Source organism: Halichoeres trimaculatus, unplaced genomic scaffold (genome assembly GCF_033239565.1).
Source record: "Halichoeres trimaculatus isolate MK-OKI-2021-1 unplaced genomic scaffold, fHalTri1.1 fHalTri1_scaffold_1, whole genome shotgun sequence".
Lineage (NCBI taxonomy): Eukaryota > Metazoa > Chordata > Actinopteri > Labriformes > Labridae > Halichoeres > Halichoeres trimaculatus.
The window spans coordinates 31,024,335-31,050,860 of NW_027437179.1; the positions used below are offsets into that span (position 1 = coordinate 31,024,335).

Sequence of the window (26,526 nt, forward strand, 5' to 3'; positions counted from 1 at the left end):
ATAAATGACATTTTATCTGTATGCTCCTATGAGTCAAAACAGTTTATCCACCAAACTGAAAGAAATATGAATATGCAAAATCGGAATTAATTTGTTAAACTGCACATACTGAATGTGTAAAGATATAAATATTTGGGAAGATTACAGCAGTTTTATACATTTATTCTTAAAGACAGGTAGACTTATGAAGCATCAACATTGGTCTAATTCCTGTGGTTTGTTTGGTCTTGTTTGCCACCTCTCTTTCTTCAATTTTCCTATTACGCATTGGTTTAACCTGCCGTGTTTGTGGGCTTCCCCTGGGAACCCGTGTTTCTATGGTTTCACGTCACATTAAAATATACTCTGGGTAACTCCCTTACGGTAAGTCTGCAACCATGCTGACTCACGGAAAGGGTGCAGTAAGGGCTCATAAAGTCAGCAAGAGATCCCTCACGCACTTTGTGATTTGAGAGTGGGACAGCCCTAAGCCCTCATGAACTTTGCGGGAGCGCGCCCCAAAGTCAGTGAGTGTGGACATTGGGATTGGGCCTGTGTTTTCTCCTGGAGCCTTGTTTTGGGGCATGCTCAAGTGTTTCTTTGGTAGCTTTGGTCTGCTGATGGTGGAACACCACGTGGAACTAAAGGTTAGGGTCAGAAAGAGACACACAAAAACCAACTGCCTTTAAGAGCTGGTTTAAAACTTCCTCTAGTGCTTGATATTTATCTGTCAAATTGAACATTTACTGTGGGAAGGTAAGACAGAGGCTGCCGTTGATGGGCCCATTTGACTTACCCAGTCACAGTGGTCATAGGCATAGAAAACTATGATGTAGACATTTTCTATCTTGTCACGGATGGTTTTGTTTGCTTTTGAAGGTCATTATTAGTGACCATAGTTCATTTCAATTTGTTGTACAATCAGAAAGAAACTCCTCACAGGAGTTTAAATCTGTCTGAACTGGAACTGTTAGAAGGATGTGACAGTTTGATACCTACCACCACCACTTTCTATGATGGCTGAGTGAGACTGAGCACAGAGTTATTATCACTTGTGTCTAACTCGGAACTTTGGTTTTTCAACTTTAGATCTTTGTCTATATAACGAATTACATCTTCTTTCATTCAGAGGTACAGCAGGCCAACAGGAAAGTAGCAGCTAAAGTAATTTAATAATTAAATAATTTGCAGCTCTAAACCTGCCGATAAAAGAGTGGTTTTTTAAAGACTGCTGCTGTTAATCACTAAACTGTACAACTTATGCCCAACTTATGTTGGTTTTACTTTTAATTAACACCTTGATATCACAGTGAGGTAAAACAGATGTTACAGGAAACAGCTTTACCTGTTATATCTTGTCAAGACAAAACATCCGCTCACAAAATGATTAGCTTTGCAGTTTTAGGAAAGGTGTAAATGAAACAGTCCATGTTTTGCTTTTCTCTGTTAAGTTCACACACTCTGCATGTTTGGTATTTGTTTTATCAATGTGTGCATCATACAGAGAAAGTGTTTGTCTTACTTTTTAGCAGCTGTGTCTGCATCTCAACACAACACTACAGTTCCTTCAACACTTTCTTTGACAAGTTTCTTTATAGCAGATTAAGACCTGGAGAGATCTCTCATACCTAATTGGAATAATAAAAGGATGGGAGTAAAGGTTTACATATGAGAAAAGGAAAGCGTGAAGTAGTGTGAGTGAATCCGAGAGGTGAGAGAGGGTATCACTGTCAGATTTACTCTGCTTCTGTAGGATCTGGAGAGAACAGGTGGTGTTATGATATCAGGGTGGTCCTTTTGAGGCTGCCCAGCACAAATGTTCATCTAAGCGTCCAGTTAGCAGCTACCAGAGCATCTGTTCACAGAGAAGAGCCTCACTGCAGGACATTAAAGACCATCAATAATACAGTTAACCTGCAGGCTTTCTTTAATGTGGGCTTCAGTGGATTGAGTTTTAGGGTTAGTGGGTCTAAGACCAAAGAGATTTCAGAATGTAACCACAGCTCTATGAATAAAAAAGAATCAATGGCCTGGAAACTTTCACTTGATGCCTTCTGTATTTAAAAGACTGTTGGTTTTGCTTTCATTTTTTCACAAGGGTGAATTACTGTCCTACAATTTCACATTATTCACCCGTACACTGCAAACTTGAATCACATTTCTTCTGGATATTGTTCAAAGGGTTAAAAGTTCACACAGTTTGACATATGCACAGACCCTGGGGCAGAGAAAGAGAGAAGAGAGACAGGGGGGGAATGTGCATTGAATCAACTTGTTCCTGCCCACAACTAGAAATCGCAGTTGCTGTTGGATGATAAACTAAGATAAGATAAATAAGATATGATAAACTTTATTGTCCCCGAAGGGAAATTTGTCATGGACATAGGTGCAGTGCTGCTCACATTTGATGCACATTCATACATTCATACCAATCAACAGTATACAATATAAAATATAATAACATGCCTGTTGTAAATAAATAACCGAGTAAAAGCTGTGCTCATTGTGGCATGCCACCTGTGACGTAACATGTGAATAAACACAAAACATACCGATATGGTGGTAAAATCAATGTCAATAAAAAATTAGTGCAAGATTACTAACTCTGCTTTCATACCCAGATTCTGGGTTTTATATATATATATATATATATATATATATATATATATATATATATATATATATATATATATATATATATATATATATATATATATATACACATACACACACAGGTGTTTTATATGAGATCCAATGACCAGCTCAGTTGTTTCCTCTCAATGCCTCAAGTACATGACCCCTGGCCTGTTTAGTGCCCTGTGGTTGATTCATCCTGTAACTGTTTGTGCAGGAGTGCGTGACTCCTTCAGTTGATGTATTGTGAAGCCTTTAACTTACTACTTGGCCTCGAGGGAGGATGGGACACTGAGAAGGACTCCATCTTGTATCTAAACCTCAAGTTCTCTGTAGATTTTCCGTGAACTTGGGCAGAATAGTTTAAAAATAAAGTTGGAGCAAAGAGAAGGCGATCCATGCTGTAATGTACTCCATACAATAAAAATCACACACTGATAACATTATCCTTTATCATGCTAGAAAAGGTGAGAATTCATTCACTAAGGTTACATTGAGTTTTTTTATTTTTATTTTTTTAAAGATTATTATAAAGTGCCCTTTGATAATGTCTTTAACAGAGTGTCCTATTATGTAATGTTTTAGTACCCAAATATTTGACCAGCAATTTGCTAAGGTAATCAGAAATATAACTCTGTGAACGGTTAATGCACCAGTATGTAGGTTAAAGAGGGGGTATTGTGCTTTTTGTAGCTTTTGCACCGTCCCTATGGCACGCCTACAGTAGCTTTACATAATTTACAGCTAAGAAAACGTCTAATTTGGACACACTCGTACCCTTATTTCAGCCTCTGTCTGAATCTCTGTCTCTTTAAAGTTCTGGGCTTCTTGAACCTCCTTCTTACTGATTGGCCAACCCTCTGGAGGTCTGTCAGGGGCAGAGCTATGGGTAGACCTTGTGTTAAAAGTCTGCCCCCCCGAATGTGTCGTAAACCAGTAAGGAGATCCTATCTGTGATGTCTTCATCATACTAGCATGTCTTGTGAAAACCATACCATTTTGATCAGTTGACTGATTCAAAAATATCTTCAATCTATGAATAAGTAGCAGAAACTGCACATTTAGCAAGGACATCAGCATTGTCATTTCATATCCATGTTTGAAATACTGGACTAGAAATGATCCCTCCTTAAGTTTGATAACAGTTTATCCATCACTTCTGTTCAAAACAGAAATGAACATTAAGTTAATTTTAAAGCCTGTTGAAGGTCTAATAGGCCACAACATGAGGGTTTAGGATGGTAACTGGGATGCTCAACCAGTTTTCAACCAGTTCACTGTTGCATCAAACCTCATGATTTGTGTTATAAAACTAATCAACACTCAGAGTTTTCTAGATTAATTGCTTGCTTTCACACATTAAGACTGAAAGCCCAAGAAGTAACATGTCTCAACATGGCTGATTCACGCGTTACCCTTGATTAAGAGTTTTGATATCAGTCTTTTAGATTGAAGTAAATGGCCTCAGATATGTCAGCAAACGTATTCCATCCCGCGGCACAGGTCACTTCATGGTGCCAAACCAGGCGTCAAGAAAAAGGATGGAAGGGAAGAGCGAAAAATGAAAGAGTGAGGAATCAAAAACTGTAAGATTACAGAGTAATAAGTGTCAGGGACCAGCAGCTGCTGACAGCACCAGTCAGAGAGACCTGAGAGAAAGAAGACTAAAGGAGTGCTGAGAGAGGAAAAGGTTAATTGTATCCAAGAATACTTACGACTGTTTGCATTTTCCATCATTCGCCAAGGCCCACCCTAAGGTTCCCTGACCTTTTGTTTGCTGCCTAATGAAACCCATGTAATAAATCACGAGGTGGTGACACACCTCTTCCTTCTCTTACTCCTACTTGTGTATTTACTGCTGGAAGTCCATGTGCCACCTCTCTGTCTCTCTCTACTCCTTCTTTTCTTTCTATCTCTCTAATTCTCTTTCTCTCTGTCTGTGTGACTCTCTCCCTTTTGTGGACCTTGGGCCTGCATTAATAACACTGACACTCCAAACGGGGGAGATAAAGGGAAGTGAAGATGGGAACCAGAGTCTCTCAATATGTGCACTTCATCATATACCAGACAGCTTCTTAGACAAGGGGAGGGGGAGGCGACAGACAGGGGAAGAAAGAAATGAGGGGAGGTGTTGGAGGAAATGGAGAGACTTGGGGATGGAGGGAAAGGAAAGGAAAGGGTTGAGGTCAGGATGTGATGGGGTTTGCTGGATGGAGGAAGAGAGGATGGAGCAACTTGGGGTAGAGAGGTTGACAGGATTATTATCAGGAATGGGCAGTTGCTGAAAAGGTCCCATTATCATCTTCAGGTTCAAGATAATCCCCAAGATGTTTGGAAAATTAAAAGTTCTGAGTTTCCCTTGTCTTGCCAATGGGAATGCCTCCCCCAGAACTACACACAGCAGTGACGTAGGCAAGTAGAAACAACAAAATGGAGGTTGCTTTTGGAAGCAGAACACGTCAGAAAGGCTCAAGCCAAAATTAAACATCAGTGTCAATCAGATTTTCAGATCTTGCTTTTCTTTCTTTTACCAGATGGTAGATGCTTGTCTTACAGTGGCTCATGTGTTAGAGTTGTCAACATATACATACTTTTCTAGACCAATCAGTGCTCTTGACATCACCATTTCTCTTAATTTGGGGCTTGCACCTGTCTTCTTCTCCATGTCTCTTTTATCAAATCTGTTGCATCCCTCTTACTTTTTACAGTTTTGCTGTCAAATTTTTGTAGGTAGGGCATAATATTCAGGAATGAGACAATCCAACTTTTAGTACAGATTCCAATTCTGGTACCTGGAGCTTTGGTCCCAGTTGATACCAATACTGATCCAATATGAGTATCAACTTAAAATTCTCTATGAATTGGCCCTTGGTCATGATATCTGATCTTACTTTCTTCATGCTGTATCTATCTCTGTAAGAATCTAAGCTCAAACTGTTTCTAACAGTATGACGAAGACAGCATTTGAATGCATGTAGATCACATATACCTGACACCTGTTAGCCCTGAGTACCAGACACCAAAAAAAGACATTTTCACAGTAGAGGCAAGCATGTTTAAAGCCTGATACGGAAAATATCTCATGTCTGAATCACTCAATTCTCTAACAGCACAATTAGGGGTGAATTTTTTTCAAAGAAGATATTAAGAATGTGAGTTCGCCCAATCAAGGCCCAGTTCAGCTGATTATCACGTGTTTGTGTAGCTGTTAGTGAGAAGGCTCAAAGCCTACCACCATTTCAATATATGCCCCTGGCCGATGATTTGTTTCCAAAGAAACAGACAGGAGAGGTCATACAGACTACTTCCTTGTATAATATAGTCTATGAACTTTGTCCATGTGTTACACAAACTATCCCTGAAACTGCATGGTAGTGTTAATACATCAAAACTATCTAGAAAACTCATAACTATTAAAAATTGGGGGAAAAAACAAAACAAAAAAACCCCCAAAAGAAAACAGTAAGTATTAGTAAATGAACATGAGTCCTCTACATCCTCTGGACACAAATGCTGTTAAGGCTCAAGTCCTCAAGGCTTAAGTGCAAGTTGAGTCCTAAATATCTGGACTTGAGCCAGATTTAGGTTTAAGTCTTTAGTCCTGTTTCCATCAAGCGGTTCAGTTTGGTTTGTCCCAGCACAGCACACATTTTACAGCGTTTTCACTGACATCCTGGGACAGATCCCCAAATAACTAAGATGAGCCGTCCCACTTTTTGGGACCCTTTCATTGAGGTGCCAGACTAAACTGATCCAATTCCGGAAGGTGGACCTAGAACACTGCAGACTGTGATTGACAATTGACACAGTCAATCGTCACTTACTGTGCCACAGCGTCTGTATTTCTCCTCACGGCACACTTCCTCTCTGAAACAAAACTTGATTGTGCTTTGTATCAAAGAGCCACGTGCCAGTCCTAAAGAAGGCCAATTGCTGGACGTCTACCATAGCTGCTCCTCTTTTACTGTGTCTCATTTTTCTTCTTTGTCCACTGTGTCGCACTGCTATGGCTTCATACTGGTATTTAACTGATGCGGCTATCGGCATCCGGCTTACTCTCTGCCTACCACAAGGGGGCACTGTTGGCCGTGAAAACTCAAACAGGACCCAGCTTAACTGAGCCAACCTGTATCAAACTGTACTGATCTAAATCAGGCTGCCTGGTGAAAACTGAGTTTTTTTAATTAAACATTACGGCACTGGCTCAATGTGTTAAATATTGCTGGCACTGCAACGTTTCCCCCAATTCCACAGTTATTTTAAACTCCATATCTCTATTAAGATACTTGAAGCTTATTGTGTTAGTGTCCTTGTGTATAAATGCTAAGACTTGTAAGTGTTACAAGAACAACAGATTGTTTGTCTGAGTTTTTTTTTTTTTTTTTTAGGATATCCCGAGTGTCTGTCTTTGCTGTCCTCAACTATAAACAAATTCAGCTTCTTATCATGAAACTAGAATACATATCAGTGACGATTACAGACATAATTTTTGCTCAGCTGTCCTGGAGTTCAGTGAGGGTAGGGTTTGTTTTCTGTGCATGATTTTGCACTGCAGAAGTTTTTACCAGCTATAGCTTTCTGCTGGTGACAGTGATTCCAGAAGTGGCAACTTGTTGCAGTCTCCATGACAGACACAGGCCATCTGAGTATACTATAATTAAAGGGTGAGAGAATATTTTAACATGCATTTCTAAACTTTCAGCCCCTTTTCACCACTACCAAGAGCACATCTTCCACAAAAATGCTTTTTTTTTTTTTGAGAGTAAAATCGCTGACACTTTGTAGCAGATTGTTCAAGTCTCCCACCAGTAATTAACAAGCATGGAAACACAGGGAGCGCGAGAGGCAAAGAGAGACAGATCCTCAGTGGCTTTAATTGGAACAACATCTCACACTTTACAGAAGTGTCGTACCATTCCGTCAGCAACGGACCCGTTTCCCTTCATGCCTCCCTGTGCTCTTCTTTTCCCACATCTTCGCTCTCCCTGTGCTTGCCTTCAATTAGCAACGGCCAATCAGTAGCCCAATTAAGTATTTTTGTGACTTCCTGCCTCTCTCCTCTCAAGCTGATAAACATTCAGCCGTCTCCCAATTAGAGGGATATTAATTAGGATTAATGAAGAAGGGGTCACAGACGAGAGGCTCATCATTTCACTCTGTCTTTGCATCGGTACATTCAGGAGCATCTTTTTTTTCTAGTGAAATAGAGATATTGACCTTTAGTGAGACACACAAAAGGACAGAGAGTGGGTGGATGGTACACATGTCATCCATTATATCATGTGGTCTATCTTTTTCTGAAACATTCCCACATTTCAACAGAGGTGCGTGCAGCAAAACAGCCTTGACATCCAGTGTTGAAAAAGATTCTCTGCGAGCCAGTCCCAGCCGATCCCTCCCTCCTCCTGTCCCTGCTTTTGTGCGCCGCGTTCCTTCACAAGCGGGCATAGTAGAAGCAATGAGTCGGGGCAGCCATGCGTTGCTCCAGTGTGCGGCTCTGTGAGCTTTGTTTGAGCTCGAGGATGCTCAATGAGACGCAGAGAGTGTCATTTCTCAGGCCTGTCCCACAGGCTTGCCGAGAGGGCGGAGAGGGGAAAATGGAAGTGTAACAAACAGACTGTTCAATTAGGGGCGGAATGGTGTGAAATTGCCTCCAAATGATAAGCCTCTATTATAGCTGCGGCTGTATACTTGCCTGGTAGGTGAGTAGTTGTATCTCTCATAAAGAAGAAAAACACAAATTTAGGAGATGGTACCCGCGCATGCATCTTTATGACTAGGACAAAACCAACATTATAGATACAAAATGCTGTGCAAATCTGAAAATGCGGTTAGCACAGACATTATTTAATGTGAGCAGCTCACAGTGCTGAGTATCATTTGGCGGAGGGGGCTTTATACCTGCAGCCACAAATATGTGACATCCTGTTTCAGGAAAACTACACTCAGATGCTGTTTTATTAGTTGCACTTAAAGTAATGCTCTCTAATAAAACAGTCCTGTGGTTGATTATACTTCATTAACTTGATTCAGCTGTTTAGCTTTTTTTATGCTGGGTAAGTGTAATGCACTACTCATTGAGGAACCTTTATTGATACAATGGTTTGCACAAAGTGGAATAAACACCCACTCTTGAAACATTAGAGTATTGCAAACTGCAGGCTTTAAAAAGAGAAACAAGATGAATCTACAACTCTCAACAGTTTGACAAAGACCACTGAGGATTTTTTTTAATACTTATTTTGTCCCACTAGTTCCCCCATGGTAGTTAAAGATTATTTAAAAATAAATAATTTACTTTTTCCTTTCCCCCCTTTGATTGTTTGCTTTCTTCTTTCATCTTCTTTCTTCTTTTTTTCCAGTTCAAGGATTTACTGCTTTCAGACGTCTAAAGAGATTCAGGGATTTCTACAACATATAGCTATGTCGAAATTTTAGTTGCTAGGCGCTGCCCAAGTAGCTGCCTGTTGCAGCAGCTCTCTCATCGTTGTTCGTTTCTTGTAATTTTTTTCGTCTCTTTTTCGTTATCTTTGTATTTGGAGTGGATCATCACTTTGTGGTTCATTGTCGGTCATGGACACCAAACTTTTTGTGGCTTCGGCGATATTTTTTACTACTTTTCTCCTGTGTTTTTCTGGAGATCCTACATGTAACCATGGCTGCATTGTTTACATGCTTTTTTGCTAAACCACTGCAATAAGGCCAAAAGACACCAAATTACATACACAAAAAGTTAAATGTTGCCCAAATTGTGCAAAATATAAGTATGCCCCATTTTGAATAGCATGTCAAAGTTATTCTTATCATTAATTAATTTATCTTTTTTTTTTAACTTATCATCAAATCCATAAAAAGACATAAAATAGTTCAAAACGCCTCTTCTCCCCAGACCACATTGTGACATTCTGAAATTGCTCATTTTGTCCCACTAAGAGTCCTAACTCTAGAGACATTTTATGTGAAATGTTAAAAACATCAAGCTCTAACATTAGGGAACCTTGAGTCAGCGATATTGAAGGTGGAGGGGTTTGATATCGCGATTTGAGAAATCTCCTTTAATTATTAAAAGCCAATTACAAAGATAACAGTCCTGTTTATGGCTTCCTCACTCTGCCTGCGCTACACTCCACAGCTCTCTGACATTATGGATGCTCAGGCCCGCAGCCACTCCTCTCAGCTCATACATCACCAGATAAAGGTTAAGGAACAGAACTCTCCTCAGACAATGGGCTCAGGAAAGGGCACGTGTAAGTAATTGTGCAAGCTTTTCTTTTTTTTCTCAAAATGAAGAGGTTAAAATCATGTATTCAAACTTTGTGGAGGAGCAAATTCAAAGAGCAAAATCAATTCAGAGAGTACTTCTACCCTGAGTTAAACTCGATTAAGAAACACAGTGAATGTGTAATCTAAAGGAGACAGGGTTTTTTTTAAATTGGTTATTGTTTTCTTAATATCCTCATATGAAGGTCAGCTCTCATGCATGAAGATACAACTAACAAAAGCTGTGCTGAGGGGTCTCCACAGAGGGGTGGGTGGGAAGAATAGCAATAGTTAGTGCTGCTTGTTGTATAATACTGGTAAAAAAAATCTGTCCCAAACGACAAACTAAAGACTATTTAAGGTCTTTTGGTTTGATAGTCATCTTTAGTTCATGTATCAAAAGAGCATCAGTTATGAAAAGTGACGTAGTTTAGAGACCTTATTGTTTAATTTCTTTACTGTTAAAAATAATCACATCAAACAAAAATTGTTCCCCTCTCTGGGGAGGATCTTTGAGGCTAGACACCATTGTAATAGAGCAGCTTTGTCTCCACAAAGGGAGCTTCTCAAAGGTTCCCTGTGGAGTTTATACCTCAAACTTGTCCTCACACACTCACATTCACACGTAATGCCAGTGATGTAATGCAGTGTCCTACCAAATTTTTCATATAAAAAAGAATGAGTGCACTTAGCAAATTCACATAACTGAATAATAATAATAATAATAATAATAATAATAATAATAATAATAATAATAATAATAATAATAATAACACTTGGTGAGTAATGCTGTAAAGATACAGTTTTATGGAAAAAAACTCCTTCAGGCCCCAGTAAGATCAACTGGTTTGTCTCAGACTGGAAGTGTTTTTGTAGTCATGGGGTACCTGACTTCGACCAAGTAAGGAAATAAACAAATTGAGGGAAAGCATTGAGTTTAATAGAACAGATAAAGACAAATATAAAAGTTTTTATTGTTTAATACAAAGTAAAACACTCAATTGTATTTCACTGTACAACGTAAAAAATGAGAAACCTTCAAAAAGTTCAAAAAAAAAAGAGAGAAAAAAAAAAGAAACCAAAACGTTTCAATCATTCTCACTTTACTTTTGATATACATGATTCATGGCTTATGAATTAAAAAAGCAAAAAAATAAATGAGTTTGACGAGTGTTGTATAGAAGCGTATTAACACTAAGTTAACTCAAAGAAAAAATAATTAGAAAAATGTGCACAAGGTGACTTGCCACAACAAAAAAATGTTGTAGAAGCTTGAGAGTGCTTCGGAAGGAGTGGACCAAGGCGTCATCAAGACATCTTCAGTAAAGGGACTACACCTTTTGATTCCTGGTATCAAGCTACTTGTGAATCAAAAGTGTCATACCAAGGGGAAGAAAAAAGAGCAGTACTTTTGCCCGGTGATCAAAAGTCCAGTCATCAGACAAAAGTAAGTTTTGCATTTTATCTGGAACTTAAGGTCCTGGAGTCCCGCTAACACTTAAAAGTCCAGTGTTTTTTGCTAGGCGCTGCCCAAGTAGCTGCCTGTTGCAGTAGCTCTCTCGTCTTTGTTCTTTTCTTGTAATTTTTTTCGTCTCTTTTTCGTCATCTTTGTATTTGGAGTGGATCATTACTTTGTATGGTTCATTGTTGGTCATGGACACCAAACTGTTTGTGGCTTCAGCGATATTTTTACTTCTTTTCTCCTGTGTTTGTCTGGAGATCCTACATGTATCCATGGCTGCATTGTTTACATGTGAAATAAGCTGTTAGCAGCCTGTAGCATGTCAGTGCTAACTAGTGTAGGGCTTGATGATTTCCCTCGAGCTGAGGAGGAGGAGGTGAGGACGACATGCTGGTTCTCGGGTGTGAGCTGGGAGGTGACGACGTGGACCTGTCCTTCCATCCATCGTTCTTGGGAACGTTGGATCTATCTCCGGTGGGATGGACGAGCTAGCCGTGCTGGCCCAGAGGCATCGTGCTGTTCATGGACATGGCTGACGGAGCTGACATCGGACGCTGGCGCCACATTGGAGGAGCTTCACCTGCTGTGGGCAGACAGGATCCAGGAGACAGAGACTGAACAGACTGCTGAAGAAGCTCAGTCCTGGACCCTGTGGAGGTGGTGACTGGCTGGGCTGGAGAGTGGTGGATGGGCTGTCGTCATCTATTTTCTTGTGGACCTTACTGCACTTTCTATAGACTTTCTTACTTTTGTTTTCTTGATTGCTGCTGTGGCTCCTGAATTTCCCCTCTGGGATAAATAAAGTATTTTCTATTTCTATTCTATTCTAAAGTTGTTGTAGTCTGTGATGATTTGGGGTGCCAAGGCATCTACTGCTGTTGTTCCACAGTGTTTTATCAAACCCAAAGTCAACACAGATATTAATCAGGAATTTTTGGTTGACCAGGAGCTTGATTGGTCAACCAGCTTGCCTGACCTCCACCTTATAGAGGACTTATTGGAAACTATTGAGAGGATGAGGATACACCCCTCAGACCAGCTGAAGGCTGCTTTCAAAGCAACATGAGCTTCAATAACACCTTACCAGTGTAACAGCCTGATTGGCTCCATGCCACTGAAACAGCTTTGCATGGTGAAGGAACCCCAACCAAGTACAGAGTGTAAAAATAAACACACTTTTCTTTTTTATTCAAGGTTTTATTACAAAATTTCCAGAAGTGGAAACATCTATATCTTTTTTTTTTTTTAAGGTCTTAAAAAATACCATCCGTATAATTTAACTTAGTCAACTCAGTGTCAAACAGCAGTGACAGGAGACTCATATAGTAATGAATCAGAATCTCAGAAAGCCCAGCTCACTCAGGTCAGATCCAGACATGGACAAAAGACGCACATATTCATCCAAACATATTCAAAACAGCAACAAAAGATCAGCCAAAGGTAGGCCGAGCAAGGAGGTGAAACGGGAGTGAAAACTTTGTGTTTCACTGAGTCTGGAGACAGGTCAAGGTAGTTCATGAGCATTATCAAAGGGTTCCATGAAACTTGGAGTGATTTGGTGGGGGCTGTGAGGGATAATTTGAGGGTTTTTTTTTATTTTTGGTAGGAAAGAACTTCCCTGACCCGTTGACCATGGCGTTGGAGGGCAAGCGAGCCTCCAGTTGCCTGGCTAACAATAAAGTCAAAGCCAGAGCCCACTATCTTGGGAAACATCCAAACAAACTGAGATACTGGATTTCAGATTTCCACAAGCTACGAACCTAACTCTTCAAAATTCATATAAGAAAGGTAATAAGTTTCCACTCTGCATGTTTTGTATAATAATATTAATCTTAAAGGGCATATTGCAGGTTAATTTTTTTTTTAGTTAACACTTAACATGGTCTGATTAAGGCAGTAAATTAAGTCAATCACTTATTTTGTATGATATCAAACAAAAAAGGCACACATTTAGAGGAAGAAGTGGCTGTTTTCAGTATAACTGTTTAAAATGCTCTTTTTTCAGCATCGCGTCATTTGACATAAACGGGACTCGCATTCCTTTACTCTGCTTTGAGCTAATGTGAATAACAGGTGGTCATGAGTGAGATGGGGCATTTCGGGTCATGTCTATTGTATTTCTTCCTCAGTATTATTTAATTTGACCATCCATTAAGATGAATCAGATGTGTTTGGATGGATGGATGCAGAAATATTAGCTTAACAGGACAGTGAGTCCACTTTTTCGGACTCGGTGAGTTAGCTTTCGTGCTGGGATTCGTTTTTGTGTAGATGACAAGACAGAACTTTATTGCTGCATCAGTCTCAGAAAAAAAAAAACGCAGTCGTCGATGGTACCCATTTCTCAACAGGAAGATGGATGTGATTGAGTCTTTTTTATGAAGTCTATGGATGGGGTTCAGGATGGGATACTGGAGCCAGGTCCGGGTGAGACTGACGCGGCTACTTTCCCGAAAGACAACTCCAGCTTCACTGGGAGAAGCAGCAGCCCCTAGCCTGGCTCCCAGGGACAGATGTAAACAAGGATTGCCGGAGATTCAGCCCGAGATTCAACCAGACTAAAACGTGAGCTGAGAAATATAGCGAAGTCTTGGTTTTCTGACTCTGGATCAGTGGATAGACCTCTGAGAGACCTCTCTGTGTGTCTTTCTATGGGCTTTATCATGACAGCTCAAATCATATTGCTGTACGATCAGCTCTTACACGTACTACGTATTTTTTAAGTTAGTGTATCTGATTTCAAACTTTAAATACACTGATGTCAACACAGCATTAGGCTACATATCACTAGCTAACAGTGCTCACTCACAGGGACACCTGCTCCGTTCTCTGGTTCTCCTCACACCACAACTCCTGTGCTCTCCTATGGCTGTTATTCCTCCTAATCCTGCCCTGTTCCTGGTCTCCATCTTTCATAACAGGCTCATAATTATAACCCTAAGGACCATCATATGGATAGGAATTGAGATTTTCTTCCTCTTCATTGACAGGAGTGACAGTCTGATCCGTTAAACAGAGGCAGAAGCACCGGACCCCCCGACTGTGACGTCACGTTCAAATGCCATTTTTTAATGCAGAAGTACAAAATCCAGTACTAAAACGTCCCTAGGAGACCCTGTGGTTTATTAATTTAGTAATTTCTTTCAGAATATTGTTTTTAAGTTATTTTCCTGTCAATTTCTTGACAGTTGTCTTTAACCTGTTATATGCCCTTTAAATGGTATACCCTCCAAATACATGCACAGTATGAAAAATTCTGTTCGGTCAATCAGGGATTTTAAGGTGGATGTTCTATTTTTGCATAATAGATTCTCAAAAAATTTTGTTTGTTGGTGTCTACAGAAGCAAATGTAAAGCTGGTTAAAACACTGACTTTTCTATTCAGCCATAGTACCAGCTGCTTGTGTTCGACCCATGTCTTTTCTACAAGTGTAACAGGGTCAATGCACTAGGAGGATTTGGACAACCCTGCCCTTTTGATATCTTCACCACTCTAGCTTCACATCCGCCACCAGGACGCGGAGAAAAGGGATGATTACATTTTTATGGATGACTTTATCGAGCAGTGTAGAAAGACTCCCACAGTAACAATGCCATGCAGGTATGATGTTTAATTCCCTTTCCTGCTGAAATCAGCAGACCTTAGCAATGGTGCTTTTCCTCAAGCAGGTTTCTGACAGTGAAAAATGTCTGTATTCTCAAGCCCAGACTAAGGGACTGAGTGTGTAAGTGCTTTAGTGTGTGTTCATACATATAAATGTATGTATGGGAGAACTGGAGACACAGAGTGGGGCCAGTGAATAAAGAGTATTAAAGTGTATGCATGAGTCTTTCAGGAAGTTGTAGTCCTGTGTTCCTGTGCTGTAAAGACCTTGCAAAATAAATTTGTTTGGGTGAGCTCCCGCTTCTGCTGCTTTTGATCAATATCATGAGGTGACCGCATGAGTCCCTGCACAGTTTGCTGGGGGGCCAATCTCCATCCCCTTACCAGCTGGCCCTCACAGCCCTGCCTAAGATGGATAGAATCGCTAAACTTTCAAGTGTGTATTGACCTGCAAGCACACATACACACTTGAACACAACTGTTGCCACCCACGCCTGTCCCACCCACCACACCAAACAGGCTTTAAACAGATGGAGAGGAGGGGGCAGAGACCCTACACTTGATTGGTTAAGGAGTCAGAAGATTAATGACCAACAGGGTTTTTTATGCATTCCTTCCTTTCTTCCTTCCTTCCCTCCTTCCTTTCCCATCTTCCTCCACTTTTCCTTCGCCACATTCACCAGACCTTTTGTTGATTGTGCTGACATCAGCAGAAAAACCTCACTGTACTGCTCAGGTTTCTGGCTGGTCTGGTGCCCTGATTAAATCCAGTTCTTGAGAAGTTTTTGATCCTCCATAGAGTGTAAGGTACACCAAGGGGATGTTTTAATAATGCACTTGATGCACAAGAACATTAAAATGAAAGAATGTAAGAGACATGTGGTAGGAGATATTTCCAAATGATGAAAGACCATTTTATTCATGTCAGCACTTCTGCTCCAGCAGGTATTCGTACGCCTGGCGAGGATTAAGTAGAAGCATGTTGCTCCGTGTGAGAAACGTGCTTCAATAAAAAAAGACTATAGCTTTAATTACTTGTGTAATATGAGGATGCATAAATGTCAGATAATTCATGACTTTACTATCCAGATGCAAGCAGGTGTGCTTTAAAAATATGCAATAATTTGCATTTTCACAGCAGATTTATTTTTAGGCTTGAAAGTGCTGCTGTATTACTGTTTTCAATAACAGAGTTCCTCATCTGGTTCAGCATCCTCAAATATGGTGGCTTAGCAAGCGGCCCAATGTGTCATAAAACATGACACGGTTTTTATCCCTTGTATGCCATTTACAGCCAAGTGGACGCGAGAGAAACTGCAGTTTTTGTACTATCCCTTTATTTGTCAGAGCTGGAGGTTCTAGCTTGGTATCAAAATGTCAACACTCGTTTAAAGCAAATTGTAATATTTTTGTTGGCTGAACTATGGACTTTTGAAGCTTAATGGACCTGACAGTTTCATGAGATTATTAAAAGTCTGCACAAATCTTCACTTTGGGGAAATAAAAACAAGGAATAATGCTTATCTCTGATTTTAAAAGCACATGTGATGAACTTTTGGCAGGTGTATGTTTTGGCACCCCTATTAACTTTGCTTATTGTTTCCTGTACACATGTACAAACTAAAATGTCTTGGTGAATTTATAAACTCAACTGCAGGGTGATGAAATATTAAACCCATAATGGGATTAACATTTCCCCCAACCCAATTTACATTGGTTGACCCAGCCCCTGGGTTGTTTGTGATCCTAACGTCATCATATCATCACAATGACAGACGTGCACTTCACCAACAGACACCTCGTCTGGCTCCATGTACTGGGCAGTCACACATATCAGCACCTTTGCAGTCATGTATTACATATTACTCTGTAACCAAACTTCAAACAACTGCCTTTATGTTAAAATAAATGCTCTTTTACATTTAAAGACATCAGTTTTAGCAAAGTAGTTTTTGAGGGAAGAGGGAATGCAGTGTCTATGAGACCCTGCTGTACTTCATGTAGGTGGGTACTTGGAAAGCACGGGCTGCATCTAGCACTAAGGGTATGGCTTAGCTGTTGAATACCTCACCACAACAGCACCAACCCGCAGCACAGACTGGCTGTCAGTGCTTTACAGCTTTGTGAAATATAAAATATTCCTCCACGTATCATTTCAAATATATGTGGTTGAAACAACCCAAGATTGTAATTAATTTTATCCAGCATTGTATTCAATTGGAACCACTATTGGGTAGACTATTTAACTTAACTGTTGGGTTAAAATGGACCAACCCATCTTTCTGGGCCAAATTAACTACCGTTGTGCTAGGGCTATGATGACCCAGCGGTTGGGTAACAGCCCACATTGGGTTATTTTTAACCTGACTGTTTTTAACGTGAAGGTAGCATTTTTCTTTAGATCCATTCAGTTTTTAGATGTGTTGCATATTGTATTGATATAACAATGGATTTTTCTTCACCTGGCAATAAATCGTAAGTCTGACATTCTCAGAGAAGCCGCTTATAGACATGAAATAAGTGTCTGTTCACTGATTGGTGATAGTCTTGTCTGCCTGTAAAGGTCATAATAAAGCATGACCAGTAAATTCACATCTACAGGCCAAACTTTCACTAGGGTGGTTCCTCAGTCCCCCATTTTTGAAAGCTCACGGACCAAGTCAACAGTTTTCAAGTGAGAAATGCTTAGCACAAATGCCTCTTAAATAGCTGTTTTTTTTATCCAATATACTTCTCATGATACATAACCAAGGTGACATTCATAAGACTTTGTTACGTAATAATAAAATACAGTGTTATTCTCAATTAATAAGGCAAAAATTGTTTAAAGATGTGAAGGCAAAGTAATCAAATCTTTACAATCCTAAAGCCAAAAACAAAAATGAGGCAGCCAGGGGTTCAAAGTGTTACTTAGCAGCTAATCACAGCTGTATGATTGTACAGCAATAAATGTAACTCACCAAACTCTGATTACCAGTTGGATGACAAGGGTGAAATCTCAAGGGCAGTAAAACGAGACGGAGAAAAGATGATGATGAGATAAGCCATAAATTGGAATACCAGGCCTATCTTTCTGTCTAGTGCTGCAGATGAGATGGAGGAATAGAGCATTATGGGTCCATTCCCCCCCTGGAGCTGAGGTACAGAGATGACTGTCCACTCCTGTCTATCAGTGTCTGCCAGGTGCTGTTGTTTCAGATTCACCTCCCAGAACTTTTCCTCTGCTCTCACTCTCGGGCTTTAATTATGCCTTAGGCACTACGAGGCAGCCTCACTCTGAGCATAAATACATAAATACATGAGTGTGATTAGAAAGGCATACAGACAGGTGGACAGAGACGCACGCAAAGTCATGTGTTGCAGACATGCATGTAAACACAAAACGATGCATCACTGGAGGAGCAGAAAAACACATTAGTACGTCATTTGAATGTAACACAGGAGCTGTTGGTTGCGATCCAGAGGTCCCTCAGTCCAGTCAGTCACTTAGTGGTTGTCTGGGCTCCACTGCCTCTGAATATAAAGCTTCATGGTTTCTGTCTGTCTGTCTTGCTGTACACCTTCCAATTATGATCCCAGCAGCATGAGTAGTATATGTATGTAGGAAGCACCACATATATAAGCTATTAACCAGGGACGGGGATCTGAATATAATTCAATGGGCAGTGGGGAACACAATTCCAGCACAGGCATGCAGGGTTATACAATAAATCTTGGATAGCAGGTATTGTGCCAGTGTGACTCTCACTGACAAGCAGAGGCAAGAATGCTCCGAGACTACATTATAACCCCCGATCAGACACAGCCAGGCTTTCCAACACCTTCAGACTCCATCATTACCTATTCAGAGCCTATTCTGCAGCTCTGTCATGGGACTCATTACTCCGTTGCTTTGTGCGGCTGCAGACAGTCACATGGCTGTGTGGTGAGTCAGAGAGAGAAGGCGTACGCTGACCCAGGGCACAGGCACTGACATGGAGTGTCTATCAACACACACAAAGAGTACACAGGGTTTGACCGCACTGAGGGGGTTTAGAGGTAGAGGTGTGCCTCAGACGCTGCGCCAACTGTTCAAGCTTCTGCTGGAGCCCGTGCAGGCTGCATGCATGAGGTGGTATTTCAGGTATTTCTCTCTTCATGTCCAGATTAAACAACATGCGCAAACATTTATTTACAATATCTTCATCCCTATTAGGGTGAAAACAATCAGTGTCAATAGCAATCAAAAGGAGGGTGGAGGGGGTGGACTCCGCTGTCCTAACGTGCTCTGCTCCTGAGCTCTGGCAGCAGGGTATTCAAAACTGTAACAACTGGCCTACAGGGGGATGCAAAATGGATCAGATGTTCATTCTTAAACAACAGCCTTTTGAGACCAGTACCAGTACCAGTGTACTTTGGCAAAAGGGACATATTACTTGTTGGATGTGTACCAAGAGGCAATGCAGGGCTAATATCACTGTCTACTATGGGTTAAAACAAAAGGAAAGTGGACTGTAGCTATACAGGGAAAGAAATAGCATCAGTTATAATCACCCACAGTAATGTGATTTCCTTTTCACTGATTTAACAGCATTAGTTATTGTCTGCTTATCTCAAAGAAATTGAAGCAAAATACAAGTGTATAATCCGACATTCACATCAAACCACATCTATTGTGAAATTTGTAGACGTACATAGATGTAGAAAGACAGATGTAGTGTGTTTACTTGCTTTACTCACCACAAACTCCACTTTCGTCTGCTGTCATCAAACCAGGTTGAGTCTCTTTGGTCCAACAAGACAATTTTCACTTGAAATAAGACACTGACTTTTGCTCAGATTTCTTTTTTTTTTTATGGTGTACCAGTTTCCCAGTGTGTGAACTTGTCAATTGGCAACCTCCGGTCTAAAAATACGAGGAAAAGTGGAAGTGCTTAAAGATGCGGTTTGTGAAGTGCCTGATTAAGGCTGGCTCTGGAAGTACCAGAAAATGTAGAGAAATCCAGAAAGACACATGTACAGCTAAGTACAAAAACTAACTTCTTAATAGCCTAAATATCTCATTTATGTATTATTTTCAGATGTTATAAATGTGAATCATTACTGGGAGGGGTAAAAGGGAATGGTCAGGTCAAGAGTGTTGTCAATATGTTATGTTTTGTAATTTACTGTTTTGTCTTTGTTTTTTTTTTTTTTGTTTTTTGTTTTGTTCAGTTTTGTATACTCTGTAAGGTTTGGTCTAGTTATGTATCTATGTAAAGGACTCCCTCGAAAACAAGATGCTGCTTCTTAAGGGACTATCCTTTAAACATTTAAATAAATTTTACTATTAGCACACTGTAAAGGAAGTGATTTTTTTTCCGCTCAGCAGTTAAGAAGATATTTAGCATTTGAGTTTACTCAATCAGAGGCACAGCTCAGCTGATTGACCGGTGGGCACCCTATAATTGTTAGTGTGGAGGCTCAGAGCCCGCCCCATTTCCAATACAGCACCTGTTGATGATCTGCTTCAAAATTCTGCATCAGAGACCATGTCCATTTATTATGCTGTCTATGAATTATATATTCATATATTATATTTATAATATGTATATATTATATATTTTTGGGTGTTGTACAACCAAATACCAGGGATAGCATTTTTTTCAAGAGTAGGGATAGGTACCTGTCACACTTGAAATGATACAGTACCTATGCCCGGTACCTGGCAATCGGTGTTGATACTAAATGGTACCAGATTTCAGTTTTTTTGTGTGTGTTTATGAGGTAACAAATATCATTTTTTTAATAATAAAATCTCAAAGTTCTTTAATTTAACATTTATATCTCAATAAATAAACTTGCAAAGCTGTGTTCTTGACCAGTATGGAAAATTGCCTACTTTTCCACCACCACCAAAACATGGTTTGGTGCTCGGTACGACAGATGAAATTCAGTCTGTACCTATAAAAGCACCTTATTCGGTACCCATCTCTATCTAAGTGTGACTCATACAATATCCGATGATGAAAGCAACCACTGCTAAATCAATGAAGGTTGATAAGAAGTTGTTCTTTATCTCACTGTATGGATTCTGAGACAAATGGTAATAATAGAAAAAAAGTGAGTTATTGACTCGTATTGGCAAAGTTAAAGGTGCAGTTTTTGGGGACAGTTCCACACTTACTGCTTTGATTCACAGTAGAGATCTTTTTAAAGTCACATGAGTTATATTCACAGCCACAATGAACTCTTAATGTAAACATGAGTGTTGAATTATGATGTACTTTGAAATCTCTGAGCCTGTCCTTGAGCTGTGTGTCTTTCTTTGTGCTCTAATAGGTTGTAACTGTTCAGGTGCAGAGGGAATAGGATTACAAATAATGAATGAATATAAACAGTGTCCTTATCACCTTTCTCTCATCTCACTGCTCCTGTGTTGCTCTTCTGCTTCTCTCCTCTCCTCCTACACAGATCTTAAAGTTTATGGAACAGTGAGAGGAGTAAGAAAAAGAAGATTCAAAGGTACAGAAAAGGAGAGGAGGGAAGAAAGGAAGATGAACGTGTTTCTTTCTTCGTGAGAATAATGTACATCGATGTACTGTACTCATCAGCAGGCGGTCACAGGGAAACACAAGTGAGTGGCACTCTCACACTCACACACGGACACACACTGCGCTGTGCTATATGATCCAGGTAATGGAAAAGCCCTGGAGGGGTGAGAGGATTGAGTCTCCTCCCTAGCTACACTTCCACACTGTCCTCTGCACTGAAACCTTCAGCAAAGCTTTAAAGCACTCCTCATTACAGCGGTGTCACTGGAAAATAACACAATGACAACATCATAAAAGAGCGTTTATTTAACCTGTCTGCTGTCTGAGGAGTGGCTGCTATGACCAAGCTAAGAAATATCCTTATGCCAAAAATGAGCTTGAATGTAATGATGTGTCGTCTGATGGTGTAGAAAGAATTCTGCATTTGAAAAACGTCTCAGAGAGCTTTGTGTGATTACGAGAGCTGATAAAGGATGAGGCTGGCCTCACTTTAAGCTGGGGGCCATCACATTATATTTCCTGCGCCATGGATCATATTCCTTTGATACTGAATATGACGAGTTCATGATGATATGAAATTAGCTCGCCTCAATTAGTGCCACCATTAGTAGCTCATTAAACAGGTGTGCCATCCCTACATCAGAGACTACTTGGAAATGTCACGATGTATACACACCAATCAGCAGTGTGCATGGTAGAGACCCCACTGTCCCTGATCGATCTCTTTTTTTTTCTCATTCCTTTTCTTAATCCCTCTGATAAAATGGCAAAGATATCATTTTTGAATCACAGTCATAACATCTTTGAGCATCAAAATTAGGTATATCCTGTTACTTTAGGAGAGAAATTGAGACAAGTCTTCATTGTAGTTTGGTCAAAAGCCCTGTGAGGGCTTTATAAGTGATATTGACTTGGTCTCACTTTTATATGTTTGACTGTTCATAATCCAGGATTTAAAATGATTTAAAATGAGATTTTTTGCTTCAACATCTGTTGTTTTAAAATGCTATTTCTCAGTGTCTGTCAGCCAAAAGTCCCTTTGATGACGCTAAATCGGCGGGTAAAGTTTATTGTTAAAGGTCCCATATAATGCAAAAATCACTTTATTAAGTCTTTTAGTGAAATTTGTGGGTCTCTGGCTTTCTTCCCAGCCCACAAAATATGATTTTTAATGAAAAAACCTGTACTTAGTAGTGCTTGTGAATGCAAAATCCTAACCTAAAATGAGCTGTTTGGATTTTGGGGATGTGCCGATGTCAGCAAGTCCCTTTTTTACCAATCAGGAGCAAGTCTGACCTGAGCACCGGAGCAGATACCCCCAAACCCCCTCCCAGCCCACTCCCCTCCCCACTGCCATCACTGCCATCACAGCTTTGTTTTTGGCTGTAAACAGCCACATAGTTCCATGCACAAGCTTCCCATCTCAGAAGAAGACAAGACTAAGTGGCTAGAGGTCATTTATCAAGAAAATGTGCCAGCTACACTCAGTAAAACTGTGCATGTGTGTGCTAGTCACTTCACGGCCGACTGCTTTTCCGACTTTGGACAGTACAACAGAGGGCTAGCGAATAGACTGGTCCTGAATCCAGGTGCTAACAAACCTCAGTCCCTGGAAATGTGAGTATTTTAAATGCTGTGTGCTGTGGAGCAGATATAAGAGCATTTTTGGATTTCATCAGTGTCCCCCCTGTCTCTGTGTTAGCTTCAGGATGCTAACTGTAGCTGCAGTTAGCCTGTTGTTTAAGCCTGTAATGTTACGGTAAATGAGCTTCGCTGTTTTCTAAACATTGTGCACCCGGAGCTCGTGGCGCTGTTCTTAGTGACGCGGAAGAGCAGAACAATATTAGCCGTCACTCATTTACATATGAAGGTCACGTCCACTAAATTAGACCGTTCTGAACAGAGGGGCTATGAGAGCCTGAAAACAATGCTGTGCTTGATTTATTGGCTTTTTGGACCAAAACATGTTACTCCAAAAGGAGCATGATATGGGACCTTTAAGTAAGAGGGAAATTATTTCTTGGATTTATTTTGTAGTAATGATGGACACTAGTACAAAAAGAAATACCTGAGAGTGAAAGAACAAAGGCTAAAGGCTAAAACACAGGTCACGCTGTTTGTGATAGTGTTTGTTCCAGCCCACATGCAGCAGTCTTAACAACAAAATGGATGTGAAGTTACATTTGCTCTGCTTGGTAAGGTTGGAGTTGGTAGTTGAGCGCTGGTAGGACATAACCAGCATTCACCAACGCTACTTATTATCAGTGTTGGGCAGATCCGGAAAACACCAGTTTTAACTCGACAGATCGCTCCAGACCCCTTGTTTGGCTGTTTGTGTTGAGTGTTTTTTTTTCTTAACACCTACCTACCTAAACTCTGACACTGATTGGCTTACCATGAAATTGTACTTGACCTTTAGCCAATCCTCACAACTTATGTTTCTGTCACCTCTCTCCCTTTACATTTTATTTGCAGCTCCATAAATGGAGTCTTTATGCAAAAAAAAAAAAAAACCCACACCGGATTCTGTATAGTCCTCATGCCTTTTAGTCCCTCAACTCAAAGCAATTTACATCTCTTATTAGCCGCCATGCTAATAGCACAATTAAGTTTATTTTGAGCTTCATCAACTCAAAAGCAGCGAAACCCAATCACTTTTGAATTTTTGTGTTTTCAAAAGCAGCTGACTTTTTATTACAGTAATCTGGCTCAATAAGCTGGAAGCAACAAGGATTTCCTTGCTAACAGCTGGCAAACCTTTCAAAGGTGTAAATGAATAACCCCTCCAGCTAAAAAAAAAAAACCCTACATATAATCAACTTAAATGTAAAGCTTTTTGAGTGATATAATATCTTTCCATCTCCCAATTAGCAGTTCTCTGTTGAGAATGCTGCATGATCACATAGAAAACACCTTTTGAATAGGTTACTATTACATGCTGTACTTTGCACAGATGTATGCTTTTGTTGTAAACCCCTGATGTAGAATAGTGGCGTATTAATGTAATTCTTTGACCTTGCCTCTTCATATTCTCTGTATTATTCTCATTTTCATATATATATTACTACACCCTTTCATATGTCTTTACCACTGCCTCCATCTTCTTCCTCCTTTCATCAGCAGAGATGCACACTATATACCTTTAGTTATGTTTCAGCTGGGTCTTCACTCATCCCCACTGCCTGTCATTCTGATCCCTCTTAAACACGCCAAACAGCGGATCTGCTCCTCAGGGAATCCACCGATCTGAATACTGAGTAAAACCCCTGAATACCAGGTGATGTGGATGTTGAAGAAGCCTGTCACAGAAGGTTTGACGTATTGTAACTTTGGAAAAAACAGACTCAGAAACAGGGAGGGGATGATTGCTGGCAGATGATTGTTTTAAAGGGAATGCCTCTTAACAAGCTCCCAGGATGCCGTGCGAGGGGAACTGAGCCCAGACACGGAGGAGCTCATTAAGAGCCACAGCCCATCCCTGCTAACCTGCCTTCTCCTGCCCTACCCTGCTCCATTCACACCTCAGAATGAAGGACAGGACCTGAGCATTGCATCCTGCTTTGGACAGCGCATGCTAATGAAGTATGTGCATGCTGCGAGGGAGTGTGTGGGCAGCTGATGGCGTTGGTGGGAATCGTGGTGTCTGTGTTTGTAATTGCTAACACTATAAACAGGCTGTCCTGTTGGTTGTTGGTGCTTACGCTTTGACATTTTGAGTGAACTTCCACTCTGTGTCAATCATGATAAATTCATGGACCCTCTTTCAGGGACGAGAACGCCCTGAATACCATTTTTCAGGTGGGTGTGGACAGCTGTGTGGTTTTTCAAGGAAATTTACCCCAAATTACTACCAAGAAGTACCATACAGTTGAACAAAAAAAAAAAATCTCGTTATTTCGCCAAAACGATCAGTTATGTAGCCTCTCTCTTGACTTTTTTTCTAAGTAATATACTCCCACTCTCTGCCAGTCTCTCTTAAGTGATGTGAGGACCACAGTTATATTTTCCCCCACAGTTGACATTTTTAAAACAGTCATTTGGGGCCTGCTATCCTCAGACATTACACCCCGACAGTTGTTTTATGACTCAGCTCTATTGATACCCATTATTTTTAAGTTGGCATCACTTCAGTTGATGCACAGCTCAGCCTACTTTTGCCCCACTTTGTTCCAGATGATCACCGTGTCTGTCCATCTTCCATTCCTCTGTACTGAAGTTTGATGGTGATGGCTGGTTGTGGGACACGAGGGGGATATTTACCTTGTGAGTAAAGTGGACCGTCAACCGTTGTAAACTAAACTGCAAAAACTGAAATGTAACAGGCATTGAACAGGGATTTTAAGTTCCAAAAATAAAAAAAGAAGACATCACCAGACCAAATTAAGCATTTTCCCTCTTCCTTGTAATTACTATGCTTATCCTTGTATTTCATCCTTTTTTTCTCATTTGGCCTCTATGAGCAACAGTTCATGGTTCAAAAGTATCTTTTCCATTAAAGCCTTCTCTCCACATATGCCTCACAAACACATTTAATTGTTCATATGATGTTGGGGGGCTTTGTGTTGTAAACAGTAAAGAGAAAACAAGAAGACCATCATTAGCTGCTTTTGCTGTCATGAATGCGTAGTGGGTGTTTTTCTCTTCTTCAGCTGGAATATGTGAACCGGATAAAGGTCCCTCATTCAGACGTTGTTATCATGTGGACCTTTCAGCAGAGCGCAGTCGGGCACAGGTCAGATCAACTTTTCTGGAGCTGTTGATTAGTTCTACCAAGAGAAAGTGTGACCAAGTACTGATATACCAACTCTTTGGTGAAGTCTACTCTACTCTTGTTTTGTCTCATGATTATACCATAAGTCTATCCATTGCCAGGGACATCCATTTCTAATTTTCTAGGACACAGAAATAAATTAACAATAATTTAAAAAAAACGACAGAGTTTGTTTTTGTTTTTTTTTCCCCAAAGATTTGATATGATTTCTTTTTTTTAAAAGAGGGATGGGTACCTTTCAGATTTGAACACTATGGTACCAATGCCCGGTACCTGGCGACCGTTATTGGTACTCAACGGTTCT

General features: G+C 40.3%; 1 protein-coding gene across 1 annotated transcript in view; it reads left to right on the forward strand.

Annotated features, from left to right (window-relative positions):
- LOC141790374 (neurexophilin-2-like) overlaps nucleotides 1–26,526 on the forward strand; it is a 173,805-nt gene that overhangs the window by 47,233 nt on the left and 100,046 nt on the right. The window contains exon 2 of the mRNA XM_074670326.1: nucleotides 21,372–21,534. Within this exon, the coding sequence (XP_074526427.1) occupies nucleotides 21,484–21,534 (51 nt within the window). The 5' untranslated portion in view covers nucleotides 21,372–21,483. The remainder of the gene's footprint in view (nucleotides 1–21,371; nucleotides 21,535–26,526) is intronic.